General features: G+C 35.7%; 1 protein-coding gene across 3 annotated transcripts in view; it reads right to left on the bottom strand.

The window, feature by feature from the left end:
• Window positions 1-20,761, bottom strand: part of LOC149963235 (uncharacterized) — a 51,531-nt gene extending 30,770 nt beyond the window's left edge. For 2 of the 3 annotated variants that reach the window (XM_090180441.1, XM_090180444.1), the window contains exons 1-6: window positions 20,023-20,119; window positions 19,272-19,360; window positions 17,309-17,505; window positions 15,492-15,942; window positions 9,516-11,133; window positions 6,451-6,656 (exon numbers count right to left, since the gene is read on the bottom strand). In XM_090180441.1, the coding sequence (XP_090036567.1) occupies window positions 6,451-6,656; window positions 9,516-11,133; window positions 15,492-15,942; window positions 17,309-17,505 (2,472 nt within the window). In that variant the 5' untranslated portion in view covers window positions 19,272-19,360; window positions 20,023-20,119. Of the gene's footprint in view, window positions 1-6,450; window positions 6,657-9,515; window positions 11,134-15,491; window positions 15,943-17,308; window positions 17,506-19,271; window positions 19,361-20,022; window positions 20,120-20,464 lie in introns of those variants that run through there. The other variant, XM_090180442.1, reaches the window with a different exon arrangement.
• Between the last annotated feature and the right edge of the window lie 5,942 nt (window positions 20,762-26,703).

Genomic DNA, 26,703 nt, shown 5'->3' with positions numbered 1-26,703 from the left:
TGGTTGGATTTGAAATGGGCAAAATATAAAAATTATAGGATTTAATAGGACTTTTTGGGGGATTTTGCTAAAAATATAGGATGTTATAGGACATTTTTGAAAATATAGGATTTTATAGGAATTATAGGACCTCTGGGGGCCCTGGTGTATTTGGTCATTTTGATGGTCAAATAGCCCAGTATGGAACTGCGAGATGATAGTCAGACATTGAGACGCGGGTGGCGCCCGTGCTCCAGCGTCCACGCCAGCCCCGTCGGTGCCCCATTTCACATTTCAGACGTCGACGGAGGCTCGGGGCACCATCAGGGCGAGGGCGGGGACGCTGGGGCACGGGCGCCACCCGCGTCTCAATGTCTGACTATCATCTCGCAGTTCCATACTGGGCTATTTGACCATCAAAATGACCAAATACACGTATATTTGAACATTTCCTTGACTACATGACTGAAAAATTGTTTAAAGCTCCATCTACTTGGTTACAAAATTTGTTAAATACTTGGCTTTAAGGCCATCTAAATTAAAGTTAGAAGAAGCTAGACAGAGAGAAATTGTTCTGAAAAATAAAAAAAAGATATAAAAACTAACCAATAGTATTTCGAATACCAAATAATTCGACGCATTTGTTTTTGAAATAACTAAATAGTTTGCATATTTGTCAAAAAAAAATCTAAAAAAGTAATTGAAATTACTATTAATTTTACTTGCAATAGTAAAATACTAAACCAAATGTATAATTTATATTTTATTTTATTTAATAAATTTAAACTATAATACTAAACTTTTTCAAAAAAAACTTTTACAAACAAAATTTAAAATACACATTTTTAAAATTTAACTACACCAGCTCCAAGTCAGCTAGCGACTTTTTTTTAAGTAACTACTAACTACAATTAAAATCAAAGGATCTGCTATATTTTTCATGCTTTGAAAACAATTCATTAAAATCTCGAGTTTTTAAATATATGTAAAACACGAAGGAGCAGATCTTTTATCACAAATTTTCAAAAATTATATTTAATTTAGTTTATAATAATATAGGAAACTCAAAAATTAAAAAACGAAAAATCAAAAAAATTACTTACTTCAACCTTTCTCCCAGTTATTAGTTTCGTTTTAAACTTGGTTTACGTTTTAGTTTTACTTTGCTATTCTAGAAAATTCCAAAATTCCTTTAGAGTTTATCAGTAAAACCACTTACTTTAAGTATTTTTTTTAATTAGTTCGGTCTAATAGTAGATTACGCACCTATAATCCATGATGTTTTCATTTAAATTCAAATTATAACGAATTGAAAGTTTGAAGAAAATATTAATTTAGTTTGTAAATGAAATCCTTTTATAATACTCTGAAGGGCTCTTAATACGTTTTGAACTTCCAAAATAAATTAATGTACTAAGTTACGTTTAAAAGAACCTTTTGTAACAATTCCAATATATATATATATATATATAAAAAACCGTGATAAATAGTAAAACCCACTTATTTTTCAATAAATACATTTCAGATACACAAATTAATTAAATAAAAGTATTTAAATAAGAATTGCTTCACTAAATTATGCATTTGTACTTTAAATAATACCTGATTTTGAAATTATATTATAATAATTATATTGTTAAACTTCTTTCATTTTTAAAAATGTAGTAGAAAATGAAAGATATTTTAATTAAAACATTTCTTAATTTCTTTATTACCTAAAAATTAGGGCTTACTATTATCCGTATAAACGTGTCTACGTATAAACGTATTTTTAAGTGAAGTACGTTTATAAAACGGATAGCACTAAACATTTGTAATTATCCGTTTACACGATTTATTCAAAACGTATAACCGTATAAACGTTTTTTTTCGTTTAATGGTTAAATCGGTTTTCCATTCAATCGATTATTCGTAACGTTTACCCCTGTCTTTCCTGATATGAGTGAAGGAGTTTCTTCTCAAAACTGGACAGTACAATTTTAAACAAGAGCCAATGTTTAACGTCAACTCTCATATCTAACTCCGATTTTGACAGCGGCAATTGGGTGCTGGATCCAAATGTTGGGCACAATGGCTCGACTGTTAACGAATTCCATGACAACTCGGGTCCCCCAACGAAGTTTTTTGTCAACCCTAGGAACATGGAGCTTTTTTTACCACATTTCTAGTTATAGAGATTGAATTTTTAACCATGGCTAAGATATGTAAGAGTAAACTATAAGTACACGATGAAGTATCAATCGTGTACTTATAGTTTATTCTTATTTATGACCTTTCTACTCTAGACTTTCTTTACCAATAACAAGAAACAAGCATGGCACAAGATAGGTTAAATAAAAGTATTTAAATAAGAATTGCTTCACTAAATTATGCATTTGTACTTTAAATAATACCTGATTTTGAAATTATATTAGAATAATTATATTGTTAAACTTCTTTCATTTTTAAAAATGTAGTAGCAAATGAAAGATATTTTAATTAAAACATTTCTTAATTTCTTTATTACCTAAAAATATTTACAATATTTACAAATTTTTATATTGTTTAACTTCTTTCATTTTTAAAAATGTAATTGCTTGACTTAAATAAAGCGTGAAAATTATTAGTTTCAAATGATATTTACAAATCTTATCAACTCTAAAGTCTGTTTGTTTTATTTAAAAAATAGGCTTGTTCACTTTCGATTATTTAAACATTTAACAATTTTTATTTAACTATTGGTTATTTAAATAAATACCACTTTTATTCAAATAAATGCTTGGTTGGGTAAAAAACACAATTAAATAAGTTAAAATGATATTCTTTTTACCAACGTTTTTTAAATAAATCGGAAAATTTGTGGATAAAAATTAATCGACTGCCGAACACTAGAAGCAATTCTAATTTAAATGCGTATATTTAAATAGGAAAAAATGAACGATTCGATCGGAGGCATATCATTAATTTAACGTATTGAACGTAGAGTAAGAGGCTTTTGTAGTAATTACTACCTATATTTGCATTTCAGAAATCTATTTTAACATATTGAACGCCAAGAAAAGAGGCTTTTGTAGTATTTACTACCTATATTTACATATTGGAATGTAATTTAACGTATTGAAGGTAGAGTATAGAGATTTTGTAGTATTTACTACCTACATTTGCATTTCAGAAATCTATTTTAACATATTGAACGCCAAGAAAAGAGGCTTTTGTAGTATTTTTCCTCCTATATTTACATATTGGAATGTAATTTAACGTATTGAAGGTAAAGTATAGAGATTTTGTAGTATTTTACTACCTATATTGGCATTTCGGAAGTATATTTTAACGTGTTGAATGTAGAGTATAGAGAGTGTTGTAGTATTTTTCTTCCTACGTGACTACACCGGAAACGTCTCTGTGTTATTCGCTTTAGTAATCAAGCCGACTCTGAACATATGTTTTACTCTTTATTCTACGAGGTTTAAACATACACCATTTCTGTACATTCTTAACTTATTCCATACGCTATTTAAAACACATGCGATAAAGATAACGAGGAAACAAGTTAACTCTGAACATATATGCTATGCTCTATACGTGAAGGATGTTGTAAGCTTAAATTCATAATGGTTAATGTGTAGTATTTTTCTACCTTTTTACATTTTATAGTATTTCTTTATCTATATTTGTGTATCGGAAATGTATTTTAACGTATCGAACGTAGAGTAAATTTTTTTTATATTTTCTTTATATATTTGCGTATCAGAGTTGTGTGTTGTCGTATTTAAAGAAGAAAAAGGAACTTTTCATAGTGTTATTCTACCTATTTACATATCGGAAATGTATTTATATTTTACCGTATTTAAAATATAGGTAATTGTTTTTATTGGCTTGACTTAAATAAAGCGTGAAAGTTATTAGTTTCAAAATGATATTTACAAATCTTATCCACACAAATTTAATTTAATTTTAATTTTAGTGCTTTATAGTATCTTTCTGACTATATTTGTGTATAAGAATTATATTTTACCGTATTTAAATAGTAATAAAAGCGAATTGAAAGTTTGAAGAAAATATGAATTAACTTCGTAAATAAAATCCTTTTATAGTACTTTGAAGGACTCTTAATACGTTTTCAACTTGAATAAAATTAAAAACAATAATCTAAGATACCCTTTAAAGTTAAATTCCTTTAGAGTTTATCAGTAAAACCACTTTAAGTATTTTTTCAATCCTTATACCTATATTTACATATTGGAATTGTTACAAAAGGTTCTTTTAAACGTAACTTAGTACACTAATTAAGTATTTTTAATTTACCGTAATTAAAATATAGGTAAGTGGTTTTTATCTTATTTTATACCTACGGAAGCGATAAATAAATTAAAGCAATAAATTTTTGGAGTTTGGAGATGGGTGGAAAAAAAATAAGGCTCTTCGTTTTTCCAACTGCTTTTCTGATGTACCCAAAAATGGACCAAATTAGACCAAAAGTACCCTAAAAACGACCAAAGTCACCATTTTCGGCCCTATGTACCCCATTTCGGACCAAAAGTACCCCAAACTGGACCTATTAGCTTTATTGTAATGTTAAACTCCCATAGAGATTCCCCTAAAAAGAAAAAAACTTGCGGTCCAATTTTGGGTACATGAATTATTTCGGAGAGGGAATCCATGTTTTAAATTCAAATTAACCACGCGCCCGGGCAATCCGCGCCTCCCAGGTAATCCGCGCACGCGCGCGCTATCTTCCTGCCTAGGTTATCAAGTATCATACAACTTACATAATTTCCACTTATTTCGTACGATAAAACGCGATCGAGATATTCGTTTTAAGAAATACTCGTGAGATTGGTTCAAGTGCCAAGCGTACTACAATGATATTAAAATGAAGTTCAAAAAATATTTCCATTCTACTTTAACAACGAATATTCCATGACGTCAAAACACTCTTAAATTCAAATTAACCGCGTCCCCCGGGGTAATCTGCGCACGCGTCGCCTAGGTTATCAATTTTTACATCATTTCAACTTATTCCGTACGATAAAACGCGATAAGATATACGTTCAAGTGTCTTTCGCGATAAGCGGAGATAAATGAACAAGCTGGCCTGGACACAATATGTTGATATACGGGAAAACAAATCGTCGCGAGAAATATCATAAATACATTGACTTTTCGACGATTTTACCCCCATTTCACCCCTTAAATCCCGGATCTCGATCCCGAACCTAAACCTGAACCTGGGATCGGAGCCACACCCTCACTTTCCTTCTACTGGGGTCAGTAGGACATCCTTTATTTTTATTACACCCCTTAGAAGTATTGAAAATATGCCTGAAATTTCAATTTCTATGGGCCTTGTAAAGCATTTCAATATAATTTTACGGAAGGTAAAAGTTTATCCTATAAACGTTTTCGCAAATTTTTCGACCCCTTGGTAGTGTTTGGGGTACCCTTTATACACTCTTTTCCGCGGTATTTTCCTGGGCGCGTCCATGTTTGGTTTTCCCCCTTTCAGCCCCATCCTCCATTATGGATACCCAAAGAGCGGATGCTAGACTCCCCGCTGAGGGCAGAGGCAATGGCCGACGAGCGGGAGGCAAGTAAGAGGGGTCAAATAAAGGCGCGAAAAAGGGTGTATAGGTTTAAGATAGGCCATTGTATACCTGACCTACCATCTGGCGCCACCTTTGTTCAAAATGGCGCCAATGACGGTGACCGCTGCACAATGGGGTATTTTTGCGATCTGGCCGGACAAAAGTCGATTTCAAAAATTAACGCGGGGATAGAAACAATGGTTACTACTTATACTGAAGTGTCTGACGAATGTCTTACAACGACCCCCTGCCCCCTTATTGTATCACTCTAGCGCTCGCGCTCGTGCCATTCTGAACTTGCTCGTCAAATGGAGAGCAGGTACAGTTTTTCACGACCTTGACAGTTCGTTATTTGTTCGTATAATTTAAAGTGTAAGCTATGGATATTAATCAGGCAGGCAAGGGGGGGGGGTACTATTCATAGGTTTTTGATATGATAAGTTAATTTTTTTTTAAAAGCGCGCGAACGTTTTAAATAAGTTATTTTAACTGTTTTTATTCATTATTTTTTTCCAAATCTGGGTCGATTAGTTGTACTTCCCGGGATATATTTTAAGTTGGTTAGCAAGCTCAGGTCTTATTTTAAAATTGGCTGCTACTATTTGCAATTCTTGAAGATACACGTATCTGAAATAAACCGATTACTGTTAAGTTCCGATACTGTCCTAACCGGAATGAGGCAAGTATACCTGGAATTTTTTTTTATTCCAAAACATACTTTTTATCGCTTATATTACTAGAAATTAACCTAAGAACATTTTCTAAATCGAATAAAATTAAAAAAGAATTTTGTCCGCCCAGATCGCACAAATACCCCACTGTGCGCTGAAGGGAAATAATCGTACACTTTGATAAATATAAATTGAAATATAATCAGTAAATAACAGAAAGTAGGGAACCTTCGTACCGAGCAGCTCTGTAAGTGTTTCTGGCAATTGGCTGGAGAGTTGAGTCTCTTGGCGCACAGCGGGCAGATACAATCCTGGCAGGATCCCGCGTGTTTCATCAAGCCCAATTTGGACTGGAACACTTTTGAGCACAGTTCGCACAGGAAACTACGATCACTTCGAGAGCGGTATCTTCGGAGACTCCTGGAGGAACTCTCCGGGTTACCTGGGCCCAAAAACATTATAATTAAGGCATTGTCTTATATAGTTTTAATTTAAGTAAAAAACTAAAAAAAATTCACACTCCCAATATTAATGCCGTTTATCTTTGGGCTGCTCCGAAATTGCTCTCAACTCGCGCAAGTATCAAGTAAATTTTGCACGTGATGATGTCATTCGAGAGCGATTCCTCAAATTTTTGCGCCGAATTTCCAGGTCACCTTTGGGTTACTATTTGAAATAAAATCGAAGTTTTATAATGTTTCGATGACAAAATCTCAATTGGATTTTCGGAGCAAACAGAGCAGCCGAAGGATAAATTCCATAATTTTATCGAATAAAGTACACTCTTTTCTAGTGCTTACTGCTTAGATCAGTTTTAAAGCTAAGAATGAATCATTTATAACGTTTTAAAGATTCGCGAAAAACTAGCCATAAGTCATGACTATATATTATTCGCGTACACGGGCTTCACTTGAACGAAAAGTGTAAACTTTTAAATCTTTTACAAATTATTCGCTTACACTGGAACTAAAAGTGTACACTTTTTAAGCTTTTCCAAATTATTCGCTTACAAAGAAAAGTGTACAATTTATAAGCTTTTCTAAATTATTGGCTTATACTGGAACGAAAAGTGTACACTTTTTAAGCTTTTCCAATTTATTTGCTTATACTGGAATAAAAGTGTACAATTTTTAAGCTTTTCCAAATTATTCGCTTATACTGGAATAAAAGTGTACAATTTTTAAGCTTTTCCAAATTATTCGCTTATACTGCAAAGAAAAGTGTACACTTCATAAGCTTTTCTAAATTATTGGCTTATACTGGAACGAAAAGTGTACACTTTTTAAGCTTTTCCAAATTATTCGCTTATACTGCAATAAAAGTGTACACTTTTTAAGCTTTTCCAAATTATTCGCTTATACTGCAATAAAAGTGTACAATTTTTAAGCTTTTCTAAATTATTCGCTAATACTGCAAAGAAAAGTGTACACTTTATAAGCTTTTCTAAATTATTGGCTTATACTGGAACGAAAAGTGTACACTTTTTAAGCTTTTCCAAATTATTCGCTTATACTGGAATAAAAGTGTACAATTTTTAAGCTTTTCAAAATTATTCACTAATACTGGAATAAAAGTGTACAATTTTTAAGCTTTTCCAAATTATTCGCTTATGCTGCAAAGAAAAGTGTACACTTTATAAGCTTTTCTAAATTATTGGCTTATACTGGAACGAAAAGTGTACACTTTTTAAGCTTTTCCAAATTATTCGCTTATACTGCAATAAAAGTGTACAATTTTTAAGCTTTTCCAAATTATTCGCTTATACTGCAATAAAAGTGTACAGTTTTTAAGCTTTTCAAAATTATTCACTAATACTGGAATAAAAGTGTACAATTTTTAAGCTTTTCAAAATTATTCGCTTCCCTTTTTAACACTGACGACATTACATCATTAACTATTGGTAGATTTTAGTTCTATTTGTTGTGAAACTTTTAACTCCTGCTTGATGGTAGCGACAATCGGCGTAAATAGGAAATAAACTTTTGTGATTGGTTTGTATTTTAGTCTGCTAGATAAATTCGTCTGCTGCATCAATTTGGGCTCGTTAATTCAACAAAATAACACTTTAGTGGAACCATTTAGATTAAATTCTGACGTCATCTTGGAAAAACTTTCCTCTGTTTGGTGGAAATAATTGGCTCTTTACCTATGGCTGATTTGGGGGCAGATTGCACCAAACAAAAAAGTGCACCAATTTCGTAAAGATAACTATTTGTACAGGGTCAAACCTTAGATTTCCTTTATTTAAAGTGGGAGTATCAAATAAAATAAATAAGTTAATTTAACATGATTCCCTACAGGAGAGTTTAAACCGAGATGGAGGGTTTTGGCTAGATCGGTCTAGAATAACCCCTATATATAGTGTATACACTATTTTCATAAAACCACTGCAAGATTTTATGAAAATAGGAACCCAAAAATCACGGGGAAAAACCCCTTTTACAGTAAAGGATGGAAGAGATGGTCTCTAAGTTTGCCGCCAGTACTACAGGCTGCTCAAAAGCTGCAATGTTCTACAAAACAATATTAATCTCGTCGAGCCCTCCAATGTGGATTCAATGATAATTTCCACTTTTACCTTATTTTATAGATAATTACGTGAGCTGTATTTCAACGTAAAAACTAGTAGTATGAAAGGACTAACAAGGAGACTAGCCTAGGTTGGAAAAAAATGGCAATTCGTTTTACCATTGCAACCAAAAATGTTTTTGACAACTTAAAACCAAATTTTCTCTACGGAAATTAACCATATTTCAGCAAATTTACCCAATTTTCTTATATTTACCCAAACATACACAATTTATGTATTTAAACCCAAATTTACCCATTTAATGTATTTACCACAATTTACCCAATTTAAATATATTCACCCAAATTGATATGTATTTACCACGATAGAGATTTGGCACTCCGTAGCTTTGGCCATGGCCGCCATTCTCCCCACGATAAAGACTATTGAAAAAAAAACTGTTACGTAGCACTGCCAAGTCCCTATTTATCCAAATTGACATGTATTTACTACAATTTACCCAATTTAAATATATTTACCCAAATTGACATGTATTTACCACAATTTACACATGTTCTGAATTCTGTTTCTAATTAATTAAACTTGCCATGTTAATTTCCGTAGTGAAAATAAGGTTATAAGTTGTCAAAAACATTTTTGGGGATTTTCAAGTTACTTACCACTCGAGTTTGAACGAAATCGGAGATAAACACCTCGGGTAGTCTCCTCGTAAGTGGAATCAAATAAAATGAATTCTGCTATTGAAACTTATATAAAATCTATGGTATTTACCAGAAGTTTCGGTTGAAAGGCCACCTTTTCTGATATTGGACCCCTCAATTGGCACCACAGAGTTGCGGAAGGTAACTGAATTAAGATAGTTAGGGATAAGTCCCTGATCAGGTTCCACTTTGGGTACTGTTTCAAATGCGAATTCTGACAGCAATGGCTGAGAATCCGTTGGAACGTGTTCAGCGACATCTACCGGTTCTTCTTTCACTGATATTCCGGAAGTCAAGTCATTCATTGGCGGACACGGATTTGAATCCTGGTCCATCTGTTCCGTTTTCACCAGAACTCCAATCGACTCAGAGCCCTCCGGTTGAGACAGTGCCGGGTTCAAATCATCGGGATTACGGTCGAAATCAGATCCTGATGATTTAGTTCTACACTCTAATCGTACTGCACAATTACTTATTTCAGACACTATAGATGTCGACAGATTTTCCTTGTCTTTAGCAGACAGAGGAAGTTCAGGTATTGTGACTAGATGAGATATTAACTCGATATCAGACTCTGGTACTTCACTTGCTATTTCTAGGCCAGCTGAATAAGAATCTGCAGATTCAACTGGTTCTAGCAAATGAACCGATTCAGTTGCACCGGGAAAAGCAACGGGGTCGAATTCGGCGGCAACAGATTCAATCGCTCCCGCCAAACTGAAAGTGTCCGTTATCGAAGGTAGTCCAGATTCTAGACTAGTCCTGTCCGTTTCGCATTGTACAATGCAACTATTTTTATGACAAATAAGCTCATCGTTGGAGCTAAATCGCGACGAGCAACGCTCACACTGATAGAAGCCCTCGTCGGGGTTAATATAATCGGTGGTATGTCCTACTGCCATGCCTGAAAGTTGGCAAACGTTTTGATGGGCTCTCAGAGTTTTTTTGTTATTAAAACGGGTCAAGCACTTTGGGCACAGATACGGACTGCCAGTGCAATCGATAATGTGGGACAACATTTTCGATTCGTCGGGGAAAGGTTTCTCGCATAGATGGTACTGATGAATGGAATGTTTAATCTTGCAATGAATCGTCAACCCTAATCGGGAGTCAAAATTCTTTTGACATTTTCCGCAACGAAATCCTATCAGATGAGTATCTCTGTGAGCCAATAATTTGGCCCTAGAAGAGAATTTAAAGTGACATAAGTTACACTTGAAACGAGGTTCTTTTGAATGAATGCCGACGTGTTTGACTAAATACTTCTTCAAGTGCGTGCGGTAATTACACAGATTGCATTTGAACGGTTGGTCGTCTCCGTGGAAGAGTATGCGATGGCAAGCGAACTCAGATTCCCCGTCCAACTTTATGTTGCAAACTAAACACTGATATGGTTCACCAACATTCAATATCTCGTTACTTTTTCGAGCCAGTTTCAACTGTCTGTCTTCCTCGGAATGTAAGAAAGAGATGTGGGCTTGTAGTGATTGGTCGTTTTGGTAGGTACTTCCGCAATACTTGCACAAGAACGACGTCCCGGCATGATTTACCACTTCAACATTTAATGGGCAACTTCCTTGGTGATCATTTGCAGGTAAATAGACCTTATATTCAACGATGTCAATAGTCGGTACATCTTTATCAGTACATCTTTCACCGTTAGAAATGTGCTCATACCACGATTGTTTCTGCAAGAATAGAAAATACGTAGAATCAGCAGTACATAAAATCTCAGGGTTGCTAGTTAATTTCACAGTCGATTTCCCTGACTTTCCCGGTTTTCCCAGACATTGTCCTAGCCAAAAATTGGTAATTTGTAACTGATATTTTCGTAAACATTTTCCATTGGCAACCGAAATAAAAATCTGACCTGTCCCTGCTTTTTTAATATTGGTTAAAATTCCCTGACTTTAAGAACAATTTTCAAATTCCTTAACTTTTCCAGGTTTCGAGGTACTGTGAATCTGTGATTACCCTCTGTCCACCTCCCTCTCGGTTTCCAGAATATTTTTAACATTCGAAATTTACCTTGAAATTAACCTGTTTTCCCTGACAGTTTTAAAGATGTTTCTTAACCATTTAAAGGTCAAATTTAGAAAATTTTCAACTTTATACAGCTCCATTAAGTTGGCCCCCCCTCTCTACAATTTTAAAAACTTTCATTTGCGATCGAATGCGACCTCGATGCGACGTTATGCGAAACTAAAAAAAAAAGATGCGACATAATTGTTAAGTTGGAATAATTAAAACAAAAGGGGGGGCTAACTTAATGACAGCCCCCCCACTTTCAAATATCAACCCGGAAACACAACCAATAGAATGCGACCTCAATGCGACGTTATGCGACACCCTTACTTTCGAATGCGACATCTTATTTAACGAGATAATCGCTTTCGTAAGTGGGGGGGCTAACTTAACGCGAGCCCCCCCTATAACAGTTGAGGCCTCCAAACACCTTTATTCGATTGCGACCTCAATGCGACGTTATGCGACACCCTTACTTTCGAATGCGACATCTTAGTTAACGAGATAATCGCTTTCGTAAGTGGGGGGGCTAACTTAACGTGAGCCCCCCCTATAACAGTTGAGGCCTCCAAACACCTTTATTCGATTGCGACCTCAATGCGACGTTATGCGACACCCTTACTTTCGAATGCGACATCTTAGTTAACGAGATAATCGCTTTCGTAAGTGGGGGGGCTAACTTAACGTGAGCCCCCCCTATAACAGTTGAGGCCTCCAAACACCTTTATTCGATTGCGACCTCAATGCGACGTTATGCGACACCCTTACTTTCGAATGCGACATCTTAGTTAACGAGATAATCGCTTTCGTAAGTGGGGGGGCTAACTTAACGCGAGCCCCCCCTATAACAGTTGAGGCCTCCAAACACCTTTATTCGATTGCGACCTCAATGCGACGTTATGCGACACCCTTACTTTCGAATGCGACATCTTAGTTAACGAGATAATCGCTTTCGTAAGTGCGGGGGCTAACTTAACGTGAGCCCCCCCTATAACAGTTGAGGCCTCCAAACACCTTTATTCGATTGCGACACCCTTACTTTCGAATGCGACATCCTTACTTTCGAATGCGACATCTTAGTTAACGAGATAATCACTATCGTAAGTGGGCAGGGCTAACTTAACGCAAATGAATGGGCCGCCATGTTAAATGAATGCAAATGAATGCGACCTCATTTTAAATGAATGCAAATGAATGCGACCTCATTTTAAATGAATGCAAATGAATGCGACGCCATTTTAAATGAATGCAAATGAATGCGACGCCATTTTAAATGAATGCAAATGAATGCGACGCCATTTTAAATGAATGCAAATGAATGCGACGCCATTTTAAATGAATGCAAATGAATGCGACGTCAATGCGAAGCAATGCGACACCATAATTATCGAAATAATCACCGCTATTCGAATGCGCTTTGGTCCGCGTTGACGACTTAATTTTTTTTATAGAACTTATTTTTTATATTTCGGGGGGGGGGGGGGGGGGCTGCCATTAAATTAGCCCCCTTTTTTCATTTGTCTATTATCTCATAACCTAATTTGTTGCATTCGTTAAAAATAGTGTCGCATTAATTCGCATTGACGTCTCTTTATATTAAGGTTAATTAAAATTATGAATTAATATGGGGGGTTACTGTTAAGTTAGCCACCCCCCCCCCCCCACTTTCTCTATTAATTTTCTCATAAACTATTTTTCGCAATCAAAATTATATCTGTCGCATTTCTTCGCATTGCCATGTAGTGGCTATGATATTCTGTTCTGGTTGAATAACGAAATTATGGGGGCTGACGTTAATTTAGCCCCCTTTTAATTTTAATTATATCTCGATAATGGTTAAGTCACATCTCTTTCACTTGCTGTCGCATTGTGGGTGCATAAAATTGATAGAGAAATTTTCTGGGAAATCAAAAAAGGGGGGGCCAACTTAATCGACCTGTGTTTCCGTATTTATATTTGATGATTCTCGATCTGGTTCAATCGATTATCTCGTTAACACGGCTGTCGCATTCGAATAGCGGTGATTATTTCGATAATTATGGTGTCGCATTGCTTCGCATTGCTTCGCATTGACGTCGCATTCATTTGCATTCATTTAAAATGGCGTCGCATTCATTTGCATTCATTTAAAATGGCGTCGCATTCATTTGCATTCATTTAAAATGAGGTCGCATTCATTTGCATTCATTTAACATGAGGTCGCATTCATTTGCATTCATTTAAAATGAGGTCGCATTCATTTGCATTCATTTAACATGGCGGCCCATTCATTTGCGTTAAGTTAGCCCTGCCCACTTATGATAGTGATTATCTCGTTAACTAAGATGTCGCATTCGAAAGTAAGGATGTCGCATTCGAAAGTAAGGGTGTCGCATAACGTCGCATTGAGGTCGCAATCGAATAAAGGTGTTTGGAGGCCTCAACTGTTATAGGGGGGGCTCGCGTTAAGTTAGCCCCCCCACTTACGAAAGCGATTATCTCGTTAACTAAGATGTCGCATTCGAAAGTAAGGGTGTCGCATAACGTCGCATTGAGGTCGCATTCTATTGGTTGTGTTTCCGGGTTGATAGTTGAAAGTGGGGGGGCTGTCATTAAGTTAGCCCCCCCTTTTGTTTTAATTATTCCAACTTAACAATTATGTCGCATCTTTTTTTTTTAGTTTCGCATAACGTCGCATCGAGGTCGCATTCGATCGCAAATGAAAGTTTTTAAAATTGTAGAGAGGGGGGGCCAACTTAATGGAGCCACTTTATACTTCAAAATACAATGAATATACATATATTTAAGTAAAAAGGTTACTCATAAGGTTATGTTTTAACTAAAAACACTTGTTGTGACGTTTATAAATCTTAGGTTTTTACATAACCTTCATAATATGTTTAAAATTCAGTGACCTTTCTCTGATGTTTTAGGCCTAATTTTAAATTTTCTCTGATCTGCAACTAATAACAATTTCTTAAAGGCTAGATTTTGATGCTTACTGAACTTTTTTGATTTCAGGGCTGATACTCAAATTCATAACTAATTTTAGTGGAAATAGTAACTAACCTCTTCAAAAATAGTAACCAAAAAGTAACCTAAAAGTAACTAAGAAATAACTTAAAAACACGAATTTAAAGTAAAAATCAGAGTTTATTGCTTAAAAAAATCGCACTACATTAAGTATTTGCTAATTAGGAACTTTACTCTTTTACGAAAATAGGAGTAGACATAAGTTGGCTTAGGGAGCGGCCGTTACATTTCTAGGGAATTGGCCGGTGGCGGCCTTTCCCGCTAGTTTTGTAGCTAAACACGTTTCCCTTCGTTACGAATAAAGGATTTTGTTAAAAGACGGCATTTTTGATTTCTATGGGCAGTACTAAAATTAAATATGATACAATTAAATATGGTAAAATATTTTTTCGTAGAGATAACCTAACAAATTTCAAAAAAGTAACTTTTAGTAACCAAATTAGACAAATAGTAACTTTTAGTAACCAAATTAGACAAATAGTAACTTTTAGTAACTGATTTAAAAAAAAAGTAACTTTTAGTTAAAAAAAGTAACCCAGTATCAGCCCTGTTATTTAAACGTTAACGACCGGAGCCGCCACTTTCTTTAAATAAAAATCATTTAAATTCATAAATGGTGTCCTCATGTTTCTTTTACTTAAAATTCCGGACAATAAACTGCGTTAAAGAAGTTATTATTTATTATAATGCAAGAGTTTGCTACGCCATATTTATTTTTGGCTCTTTACTACTCAGAGTTGAAACGTTGCTGTTGCCTAGTGGCCAGAATTTTCGAACTGAAATGCCAGAAATTAATTGAAGAAATTTTCCGTGCACGGATCTTTATAATACAGTACTCTACGCGTGTATACATCCGCAGTTTTGCGAAAAAATCGCGCCATTGGAAAGTGCCACAAACCTATGAAGGTAAAATGTTTATTTTGTAACCTAGGCAGACACTCGAATGGATTATTAGATTTAGAATGCCTCCAATGTTCCGGAATGAATTAGATGTAAATCGTATCGTTACCTTGTGTGGTTTTCCCTTGTCCTTCTGAAGCTGTCGCCTTTCTTGAGTGCCAATATGCCGATGGCGAATGTGGCTCTTCAGCGCCGCTTTCGTCATGAACCGAACCGAGCACAGGTGGCATTGACAGGAGTACTGGTCGGAAGTTCCTTGCAAGCTCGAGCTGGGGCCGATTTCCTCAACGAGAGATTTCCCGCGGGGGTCTTCGTCTCCCGCGTGAAAGAGGGAGTGACGCCTCAGGACCAGGCTGGACCCCGTCCAATAGGCGCAAAGCGAACACTTGAACGGCTTTGTTTCCCGATGCACCTCGAGACGATGCGCTTTGAAAAGAGTCTCGCACAGAGTGAGATCGCATTCCTCGCAACGAAATTGTTCAAGCTGAGGTAGTTCTTTAGACGCAAGATTGCTGCTTACCGCTTTCGAAAATGAGCCTTGTATTTCGCCAGTACGAATTCTACGTAAACATAACGGTAGGGATTACCATAGTACAATTATGTTACATCTTATCGTGATGGGCGCTCACTAAGGGACCCTCTCTTTTTAATACGTGGAGAAATGGGGATGGCTATAAGAAATATTTCCGGTTGGTCGGTTACCAGATTCGCGCGGCTAACCATAGAAACCGAACCACAAACCAAACTCAAGTCAGTCAAGTTAGATAGGTTCGATATTAACTTTATAAACGCAATTTTTTCCTTATTATTGGTTCTAGTTTTTCAAAATTCAAAAACTGCGAGATGGAAAAATATCGCGTTTAATCCTAACCAAGCTGCCTAACACACTGTTTTTCTCGTTGACGAAAAACTCTTCGTCAATTTTTCGCGACGACGCTCTCACCATCGCAGCGTTTTTGTCAGTTTGAAAACTAGCCCTTACAAAGACCATATTAAGAGTAGTTTGCACGTCCAGGCTCTATGCATTAATACTTCCTAGCGAATCGCTGAATGGGTTTCATTGAAGCGTCAAATACAATGATTTCAAGTATCTAAGAATATGGGGTTGATAAAATACCCAGCCCCACCCTTAAGCCGAGTTCCCACTTGACGAATTTTCGAGACTTTCGCGACGAATTTAACTTTCGTCGTAGCTTTGAGCTTCACTAAATTTCACTCGCATGCGTCAATTCGCTTCGCGAAAACTGCATTTTCCGCTAAGTGGGAACTAGCCTTAAGAATCCTTTTAGCGAAAGTTCGTCCGCTTTCGATTTTTAATTACACTCTTTTGCGAAGACGACAGCTAGAAAGTATGCGAGAGTGATACCAGAGGTCAATGCTATTGGTCCATATTCTTAGGTACCTGAATTGAGTTTATTTCAACAGCGGTTAAACAAATATATACTTTGTTAGAAGCCGAAACGCGTGTTCCTACAATAGAGACTTGGCACTCCGTAGCTTTGGCCATGGCCGCCATTGTGGTAACATTTTTCTCCCCACGATAAAAACTATTGAAAAAAAAACTGTGACGTAGTACTGCCAAGTCCCTATAGGTGTTTCCATTAAATAAAATAATGAAAAACTAAAAGCGTAAAATGTTTATCCCACGTCACGAGCTTAAGCTTTTCAGTACTTTATTGGCACGCGCGTTTCGCACTTGGAATCAGAGTTTCAAAATCTTTATCGACTTCAGCGTATGATCTCTATCTTCAATAGCTTAGGCTAATGACGTAGAAAAACATTATATTTACACGTAACCGGAGTGTTTTTCAAAGCTTCTGAAGAAATTTTCAGGAAACCAACGAAATACGTTGCCGATTAGATGGACTTTGAAGGGGATAAACTTACGATTATATTGCACTCAAATAAATATATTCTGGTTTTTACCTTCGAGCAGAGTTCAAGTCTGCGGCATTCTGCTGCCCGGATGAAGAATGTAGTTCCTTTTTGGCCCGATAAGCCACACGTTTCCTGAGCCTGTTACTTTCCCGGAAAGCGGGGTCCCTTGCTTTGGCGGCGGCGTATCGTATCCGAGCCATCAACTTCTTTCTTTCGCGACTCACTAATTTATCCAAATCGGACATCTGCAAAATATTCAAATCGTACATTTGAAAAATATTCAAATTGGACATTTGCAAAATATTCAAATCGGACAGCTGCAAAAGATATTTTTTTTTGTGAGAAAACAAGTAAGGCGTCGGATCGTACGCAATCCTTAAGACGCCCTGCACCTTGCAGCTGCAAAATATTCAAATCTGACATCTTGTAAATATCATTATACAAAAACCAGTCCTTTGAACTAAAAAAAAACGGTGCTTATTCTTTTTCATAGTACTGCTATATAAAAATTATTATGCAAGACTTACTTTACAAAGCAACCATCTCAAAAAATAATAAGATTTTTTACTGTTTATCTGTGTATTTATGTGCAATTTTGATTTATTAGCCAAGAAAATGCAACATAAATACTCAGATAAATAATAAAAAAATCGAATTATTTGAGATGGTTGCTTTGTAAATTAAGTCCGCATAATAATTTTTAATATTTGTCCCTTGATAGCAGTACTTTTTGAAGAATAAACACCATTTTTTCAGTTCAAAGAACTGTTTTTGTCCCTTTGTAAAATGCGATACCTTTGAGCTTCTACTTGTTGTTTGATGTATGGAAGTCGTTTCGGTATGCTTATTTTTTACATTCTTCAAAATATTCTCAACGGATAATTTTATTTTATATTTCTTCTTGAAAATCCGATTTTTAAGTTTTATTTTTTCTTTGTAGCTTCGGGAACGACTTGTAATAAAGCCTTTGTTTTTGTTTCGGTATTTCTTTCGATACTTTCTGAACTTCAAGAAATGTTTTTCACGATAGGCTTTCAAATAAGCTTTGCGTGTAGGTTTTCCAACATTAACAGATTCTTTAATGGAGGGTAAAATCACGGATGACGACCCACTTACTTCTTCTGTTATTTGAAGTAATTTACTTATTGTATTATGTTCCGAATCCGATGATCTTGGAATAGGTTTAGGCGTTTCATTCATCTTAGATTTTCTTTTTAGATACGATAAGCGATTTCTAATTCTCTTTACTCTTTCTTTGGTAGGCATATTGGCACACAAACTATTAACTACCGGAGGTTTTACAACTTGATATGGATTTAAACCATGGCCTGAAGTTTCTTCTAGCGACCACTAAAATATTTTGAATGGATTCAAACCAAGGCCTAAAGTTTTAATTATATGACCCTCAATTGACGGATTTTGAAATGACGTTTTAGCGCGTGACACTACAGGTACATGTCTTGGGCACACAGCCTTCTTTGCGTGCTTTTTTTACCATAACATGTAGGGGTATTTTCACGCGCAAAATGAATTTTAAAAGCCGTCAATTGCTTTCCGCCACAATTGAGTTTGAAAATTCGAGGCTAAACTTGAATTTAGCACCTTTGTACAAACAATTTAGTCACAGACTTGTAACTTTTAGTACAACCTTCATTTTGGGAATTACCTCCGCAACTAGGCTCGGAAATAAGGGTGGTCTAGTAGTCAAAAACAACCTATTAATTGCTTGGACCACTTTATTTATTCAAACACCTAGGATAAGTGGTTCCTGGGACTACTGAATTCATTTTTAATTTTTATAAAAATTTAAATGGGAAACTCATCAATAGAAGAAGTTACATGTAATTTCACAAAATCACTCATTAATCCATTAATCTAGCCTTAAACAAGAAATAAGCATGGGATCACCAGAAACAAATAGGCTAGGGTCAGTGGTCCCAAGGATCACTTTGATAAGTCGACGCGTTATTGGTTAGTAGTCCCTAGTTCCACTTTAATAATAAATCCTTACCTCAGAGCCTGTCTGCAGCAATTAGCCTTTTCGGATTACATAGTCATGTTGCGCCCAATGCTAGACTTTACCGGATTGCGTGATGCCATCTATTTATGTCAAAGGAAGCTAAAATAGCCAAATGATAACGTCGGCAGAAAGCCATTGTAGAGTATTATAGTTAGACAACACATTCTCTATTCAGTGGGCTGTAACTTAAATTATATATCCCATGATAAATATTATTTATAATTGCTGTAATCTATGTTATTGACCAATTTTCAAACGATCCAATCAACGCGATGGGTAGCTTTAAGTAAAGGCTTTTTGATTTCGACGCTAGCAACATCTATTGAAAAAAGAGCTACTTCACGTCGAGCTGTCACTTGCTTTATACTACCAAAGATTGATAACCAAATATGGAAAATAACAGTAGTTCCTTTTTTCTATACAAAAAGGAAAAGCGCGTGTATCTGCGGAAACTAAGCAGTTCAAACTCTACTACTACGCCCGCTTACATTATCAATCGAAATTTTGAGTGGTGGTGTATAAGGAGATGCCCTCAGAAACTTAGATGCCAAGTGTTACGAATAAAATTATGTACGCATTCAGATTTCTAAGTCTGTGGTCGAAAATACTTGTCGCGAAATTATCCCTGTTTTAAAGAATCAAAAGATATAAAACCAAGTGCTAATACTCCTTGGTACTTAATTTTCCCCTTCTAAATAATTGTGAACTACAAGAATAAATTGAACACTTTGTAAAAACCTACCTTTAATTTTCAAATTACGCTGATAATTACTTTACTTATTTAAACGTTTCTATTCAAACAATTGTGTTATAATATGATATAAGTAGAAAAACACCTTTAAAACTCCAAAATGTATTTAAAGTTACATAAAAGGTGCAAACGGACAAATGATACGATGAGATACTATTTGTAGATAAGAGTACGTTCATATTGGGTAGAAAATGTTTCTCCTTAGAATTTAAAAATTATCGATACGATGAGATACTATTTGTAGAGAGTACGTTCATATTGGGTAGAAAATGTTTCTCCTTAGAATTTAAAAATTATAGATTAATTAAATTTACCACTATATTATATTATCTAAGTCCTCTACTGAGATTATACAATCGTCTCATTTTAAAATTTCATATCTTAATAATATTCAGTCAACCCCAACTTAATTTAAAATTGAAATTGCACTTACTATTAACAACCCTAAAATGAAATTAGAGCTTGAAGTTAAAAATAAGTTCCAAAAATTGTGGTCTTAGTTTAGTCCAATTATATAAAAGCCCTTCTTTTAGACCTTATGAGTCCAGCGGTACACACTTTTGGCTTCTAAATACTAGTATGACTCCTAACTCTCTAATTTATATTATTTTTAATTATTTCCTCATCCCTCACTGAAGCAACAGTTCTTTGTTATTCATCATAATAACACTAAGAACGGTTATATTTAATAGAATTAAACGAAATAAATGTTAAAAGGAACAGCTGTAGAGTGTAGAATAGCAAACAAAGGCATTAAGCCGACGTCAATCTGCCAGAAAATCCATCTTTACCAATACAAATTTTCTGGTTACAGTGCGGCACGCGAAAACTAAGAAAGGTCATTTAGACACGACTAAATCATTCATTATGTAAAATTGAACTTTAACTAAAGTTTAAAAATGGTAATTATTTTAAAAGCTACTAAACATATTTCTAACTAATTTCAAAGGGCGAAAAATATTTTTAGGCCACCAACAAATATAAAATATTGAATTATAATTAAACTAAAAAGAGATGGCACGACTGTCCCCCAGTGGCGGAAACAGGAAAACTCAAGTGGTGGGGTGCTAAAAGAAAGACATCTTGAGCTATGGGTGTAATAACAAATCATCAAGTCACATGCCAAGCTTAAGCGTCAATGGGGGGGAAGCCCCCCCCCCGCATGTATCCGCCACTGCTGTCGATTTGCTAAATATTTGATTATCGGACTACGTCCAACGTTTCTCTAAATACTTCTCCGAGGAACTGATGTTCCCTAGGAGAGTTTTTACAATCACCGTGTATGTCTGGCTGCGGAAACGCGTTAGCAGTATTGGGGTGAAGTGTAAAAACCGTGTTCGCAGTTTCTTGAATTTTCTAAAAGTTTTTATTTTTTTTAATAAAACGCCTGTATTCGAATTCGTGTTTTTGTAAAGTTCATGTGTATTGTGTTGCGACGTGTGTGGGTGTAATGTTTGTGTCGGGTGATGCTGTAATGTGTGTTTGTGATGTGACTTTTAGGACGGACCGAGCGCTTATAGTTACGGTAAACGTCTAAGCATTCAAATGGCAGGTTTCCACCAAATGTCCACGGTATACGTCTTATTATCAATTTGCTACAGCATCGTGCGGGTTTCGAAACCGAGCCTTTCTGCTTGACAGGCTAGCGTTCTACCATAGCACCACCGACGCTTATTACGCTTCACTGAAAATTAGAAAGTCAGCTTAAGCGGAAGCGTATATTAATAGTTACTAGAGTTTCTCATTTTGGTTCTTATTTAAATATAACGAGATTTCGTGTTCGATTTAAATTCTTGCGTAGAAGAAATTAAAATATTTCGGCTTGTCTATTGAATAAAAATCCGGACCCTCCTGCCTGGCAGGCGAGTGTTCTACCACAGAACGCATATCACGCTACAACAAGGGTTTTTTTTTGGTTCTGCTGCAATGAGCTACACTTCAGCAGGCGCCTCTGCAAAATACGGGACACCTCGACTATTTAACGCCATCTATTATCAGCGGCCATGCGGTTTTTGTTGAGAAATTCAAATTTTACACACGTGGTGAAAATAAGCATGGACCGTTGTTACATAAATCGACTTTCAAAAGTCAAAAAAAAATTGTAATTATTTTAACAGATCTTATAATTATTTTAGATCATTTTATACAATTTATTTTTCTATTTTAGGGAATGTGTTTAAAAAGGCCATGTTAAAGGCAAAAATCGGAAATATATTAGCCAATCATTGCAAAGGCTTAATTTTTAAAATATGATACAAAATTATATTTACATTGATTTAGTACTATGATTTTAGTTGTATTATATCCTAAAAATGATACGCTTTACTCAAGAAACTTGGAATATTGAAAATCGTAAGATAATTTAAATATTTACAATTAGGATCTACGTTATCTAATGAAAGACGGCAGCATCCACTTCCTCCATAAACAACAAAGCCACAAAAATTCCACCCACTTTCAACCCACCCCATCTCGATTCTCTGGCTTCTTGGTTGAGAACCCCAAAAGATCTGTCAAAACGGCTCCCGTTCTGTACTCCCTGCTACAACTATATGTAGAAAAACAGCTTTGGCGAAAGTCCGTTTTCCTTTACGCTATTATAAATTTATTAAAGTCAATTTATTCTATAATATTTTTAATATATAAATTACATTAAAATAAATTAATTAGTTTAATATAAAATGCAATCTAACCCGGGTCATATTTATAGCAGGTGGATTGTTTACCACCGAGCCACTTTCATGTCGCTTAATTGAAAATAAAAAATATCACAGAAAAATTTTACGAGGAGAGGTATATTTTGGCCTGCCAACTTGTTTTAATTGCGATTTACTAAATTATGACTTGGTGGATCATTTTAAGATTAACGACCGGCTATCCATTGTTTTAAAAATTACGTCTGGATCTTTTTTATTCTTCTATACAAGATGAAATATTGAACATTAAACCTTACCAGATTATTCAGCGACAACGGCGTCTAAGACGTTTCGGGTGTGATAATTTAATCAGATTTATTTAAAAATGACACGGTGCATCACACTCAGACTACCACCAATTATAATGCTGAAGGCCGGCTATCCATTGATATAAAAATTACATCTGGGCCTCCTATACAAGATGAAAGATTAAACGCCATTTTAGCAGATAATTAGGTTATATACAATTGTTCTTAAAATGGTGGGTTGAAACATTTTCAATTGTGCCCTGGCTTTATGTATTGAGATAGACGGCTAATACTTAACCAATATACTTGACACAAACAGGGGGTAATAAAGACAACATTATAATCACGTCCGCCATTTTTGATCCAAGATGGCGGACAGACGGTAGGTAATTATATCTAGCTATATCACAGCCAGTTTTCGATATCTCTTAACTTAGAAGTATCTCTATTAACTATACTAAAACCAATTTATTGCAAGAAGGTCAAAGGTTTACATAAATTATATTATTACCATTTTCATTTATTTGCCCAGTACATTTTGTTTCTAAAATGATAAAAGCCCTCTTATGTTCAGAATTTATATGCCTGTGCCTCTATGTCTTTCTATATGAACAGTTATCTCATAATAATGCCCCGCGATAGCGTCCACAGGTGATAGACAGCAGGAGAACCCTACTGCTGACATAATTGAAATGCGCAACAATGGGACGACCATTTCCCATTTCGCGAAAAGTCCTGTAGCACCACCGACCAACACCCCGCTTAATTTGTGACGTTCTTGAAGGGACGGTATAGAAAGGAATTGGCGGACCTTTCCTTTAATTCTGGAACAACTTTAGTGAGCTTGATGATGGATTTGTAGATCAATGTTAAGTCCTGTTTAATACGCGGTGACCAAAGGGGTGAAGCAAAATCCAGAAGCGGGAGGGTAAAAGTATTAAAGGGGAACGGCCAAGCTTTTCCCAATATGGCCTTATTTCCGTATCAAAAGATTAACAAGACGTTCAATATACTAACACGTACCTTTTTTTGTCTTGAAAAAATAGCTTTTGGCCCAAAAAGTTGAAACGAAAAATAACGATAGGTGTTTGGGTTTGAATTTTCGCCGCCATCTTAGGGGCTGCCGCCAGCGCCCCTAACCCCGTATGAGCGATTTGCGAACTATCCTAACTTTTAAAATCGCGCAATTTAGGCTTAAGTCTCTTATAACTGGAACGCGCCGCGCGTGCAAAACAAATTTTTTGCGCCTTCAGCAGCGCGCGCTTTTACGTTGTTTTTCTGTCTCACCGACTTCTCACCAGGTGTCGCGGCAGACGCGCGCTTTTCGATTTCCCGAAATTTCTTTATTTTATTAAAAATTAACCGCTCAATATTTTTTGATGCGGTTTTCGCCATAAATTTTAGTTTTTAAAGGGCTATAGGGCTATCTAACTGGTTAAAGCTTGACCATTCCTCTTTAAAGACGGTCATCATAAAAGTTGATATTTTGTATTTGTAATAGAAGGTAGTCCCGTTTACCTTTTAATCTGTTTTCTGTAACACGGAAATGGTCGTATAAAGTCGGTGTGTCCATTTGAACACCAAGATCTCGAATAGAAGTGGATGAAGGAATTTCTTGGCCATTGAAATAGAAACGTTGGTAGTTTGAAATTGACTTTACCAAGATGAAGAACATTTGATTTTGATGCGTTGTAAGTGAGGCCCGAGGCTGAGGCTCAGTCTGCGACCCGAGTGAGAACAGCTTGGTGTTAAGTTGGTGAAGTGGGAAGCGGCAGATCATGGATAAGCTTGGTATCCTCAGCAAAGAGACTGGAAGAGTCGCGAGAGACAGCCGAGTGGAGACTGTTTATATATTGCGAATAGTAGAGGGTGTTAATACAGATCCTTATGGAACTCCACTGGACACAGGACAGGCGGAAAAGCGAGATCGACTCTGAGAGAAAAGCTTTGTTTGCCCGTGATGTCAGCTACTTGAAGTAGTTCGAATGGACGGCTAAATAGATGACATCCACAGCGTAAACTTTAGCAAAAATGTTTAGTAGTTTTAGTTAAGATATAAGCCAACAATTCTCACGAGTAAAAATTTATGTTTGGTTTTATACTATTTTTGTGTGAGGCAAGAAAAATTAACTAAAAGCTGTGGTTTAAAAAGAAAAGGAGTAGATCCATTGAACGTACAATTTTAGCTAAGCCTTATGAAACCGGCTCAGACGATTTCAAAGTATATATCATCAATTGTAAATAAAATGTGCAAATTTATGTAAGAGGGAAAATAAAAAAGGGAAAACATATTTGTTTCTTTCTTTTTACCCAAGACTATTCTATTTATGAAAAATAAAGACTTTCCCAGTGGTCATTTGGAACGTTTTAAGACTTAAAAGGGTTTATAAACCCAGAACCCCGTGTTCACATTGTCTCGCACCCACACCTTCAAAACGTCTTACTCCAGTAACGGCATTGGCTTTTAGAATAAATTTACCAAAAGTACCTATAAGCCTACAAAGGTCTTAAAACGGCACCGTGTAATAACATTTCTCCACATTTTCTTCAAAGGAAATAATATAACGTCAACCTAAAAATAGCGGGATTTATTGCTTGAGTAAACAATACTCGATTTGTAGCCAGTGCGGAGGCCAGTGTAAGGTTAAGATAAATCCGGAACTTATCCCAAGGATTCTATATGTGTAAGAGGATATGAGGCGACCCGTAAAACCTTGGAGTAGAGAAGACTGGAGGGGAAATTTCCATATCTGTAGCATTGAGTCTCTTCCCCCATCAATTCGGCCTAAGCCCTCCCAGCATGCACTGCGTTTTTGGTAGGGGCCTACGTTTTACCTTACTCTAGCGGCGAAAAAGAGAGCTATTTCCAAGGGTGTTGTGAATATTTGATGTTGATTTTATAGAACTAAGGCCGAACAAACCGTTAAAGGTTTGAACTTAGAGGTTAGAATGGCAAATTTGTAACCGTCAAAATTATGTTTTAAAAACGGTACTATATAGTTTAACCATTGACATAGTTAGAATTGTTCATAATGAAAAAGTACTGCTGTTATAAAAATTGCAAAAGTGATTCAAGATACCATGTAAATATAACATTCCACCCAGTTCCAAAACCTGGTAAAAACCATGCAACTTTGGAAAAATGTTTAAAATGGATTACTGCAATTAATCGAGAAACAATCAGTGTTTCTACTTTAAAAAAACACCACTACGTATGCAGCCTGCATTTTGTTGACAACCGGGGACCTTCTAAAGAAAATCCTTACCCAATTCCTGATAGCTCAGAGGATTTACACCAAAACATTGTTAGATAAGCCCTATTTGAACTTCGAGTAAACAAATCTTGTAGAAATTATTCCAAAAATCCGGTTGAAACAGAGCCGTCAATGGTAAGATTTTAAATTACATACCATAACTAATATTTTTATAAACTAACATGAACCTTTACTACAGGATAAACAAGACCAGCCACATAGTTTCAATGAAATTATTCAAGTCCAACCCAAGAATTCAATTTTACCAATGGTAAGAGTTAAATTGTAACCGGCGTATGACATACCAAGTAAATAATTGTGCGCTTCCTGTAGGATAAAACCAATGTAGCACATGATGTACAAAGTGTTATTGAAATAAAGCAACTGGAACTTGAGAAGACAATGGTAAGATAAACTACATACGGTGACTGATAGTATAGTTACATAACTTTTAATTACTGCAGGTTATACTAG

The sequence above is a fragment of the Leiobunum rupestre genome, chromosome 1, assembly GCF_980474605.1.
Source record: "Leiobunum rupestre chromosome 1, qqLeiRupe1.1.hap1, whole genome shotgun sequence".
NCBI lineage: Eukaryota > Metazoa > Arthropoda > Arachnida > Opiliones > Sclerosomatidae > Leiobunum > Leiobunum rupestre.
This window is presented reverse-complemented; position numbering and strand designations above follow the sequence as displayed.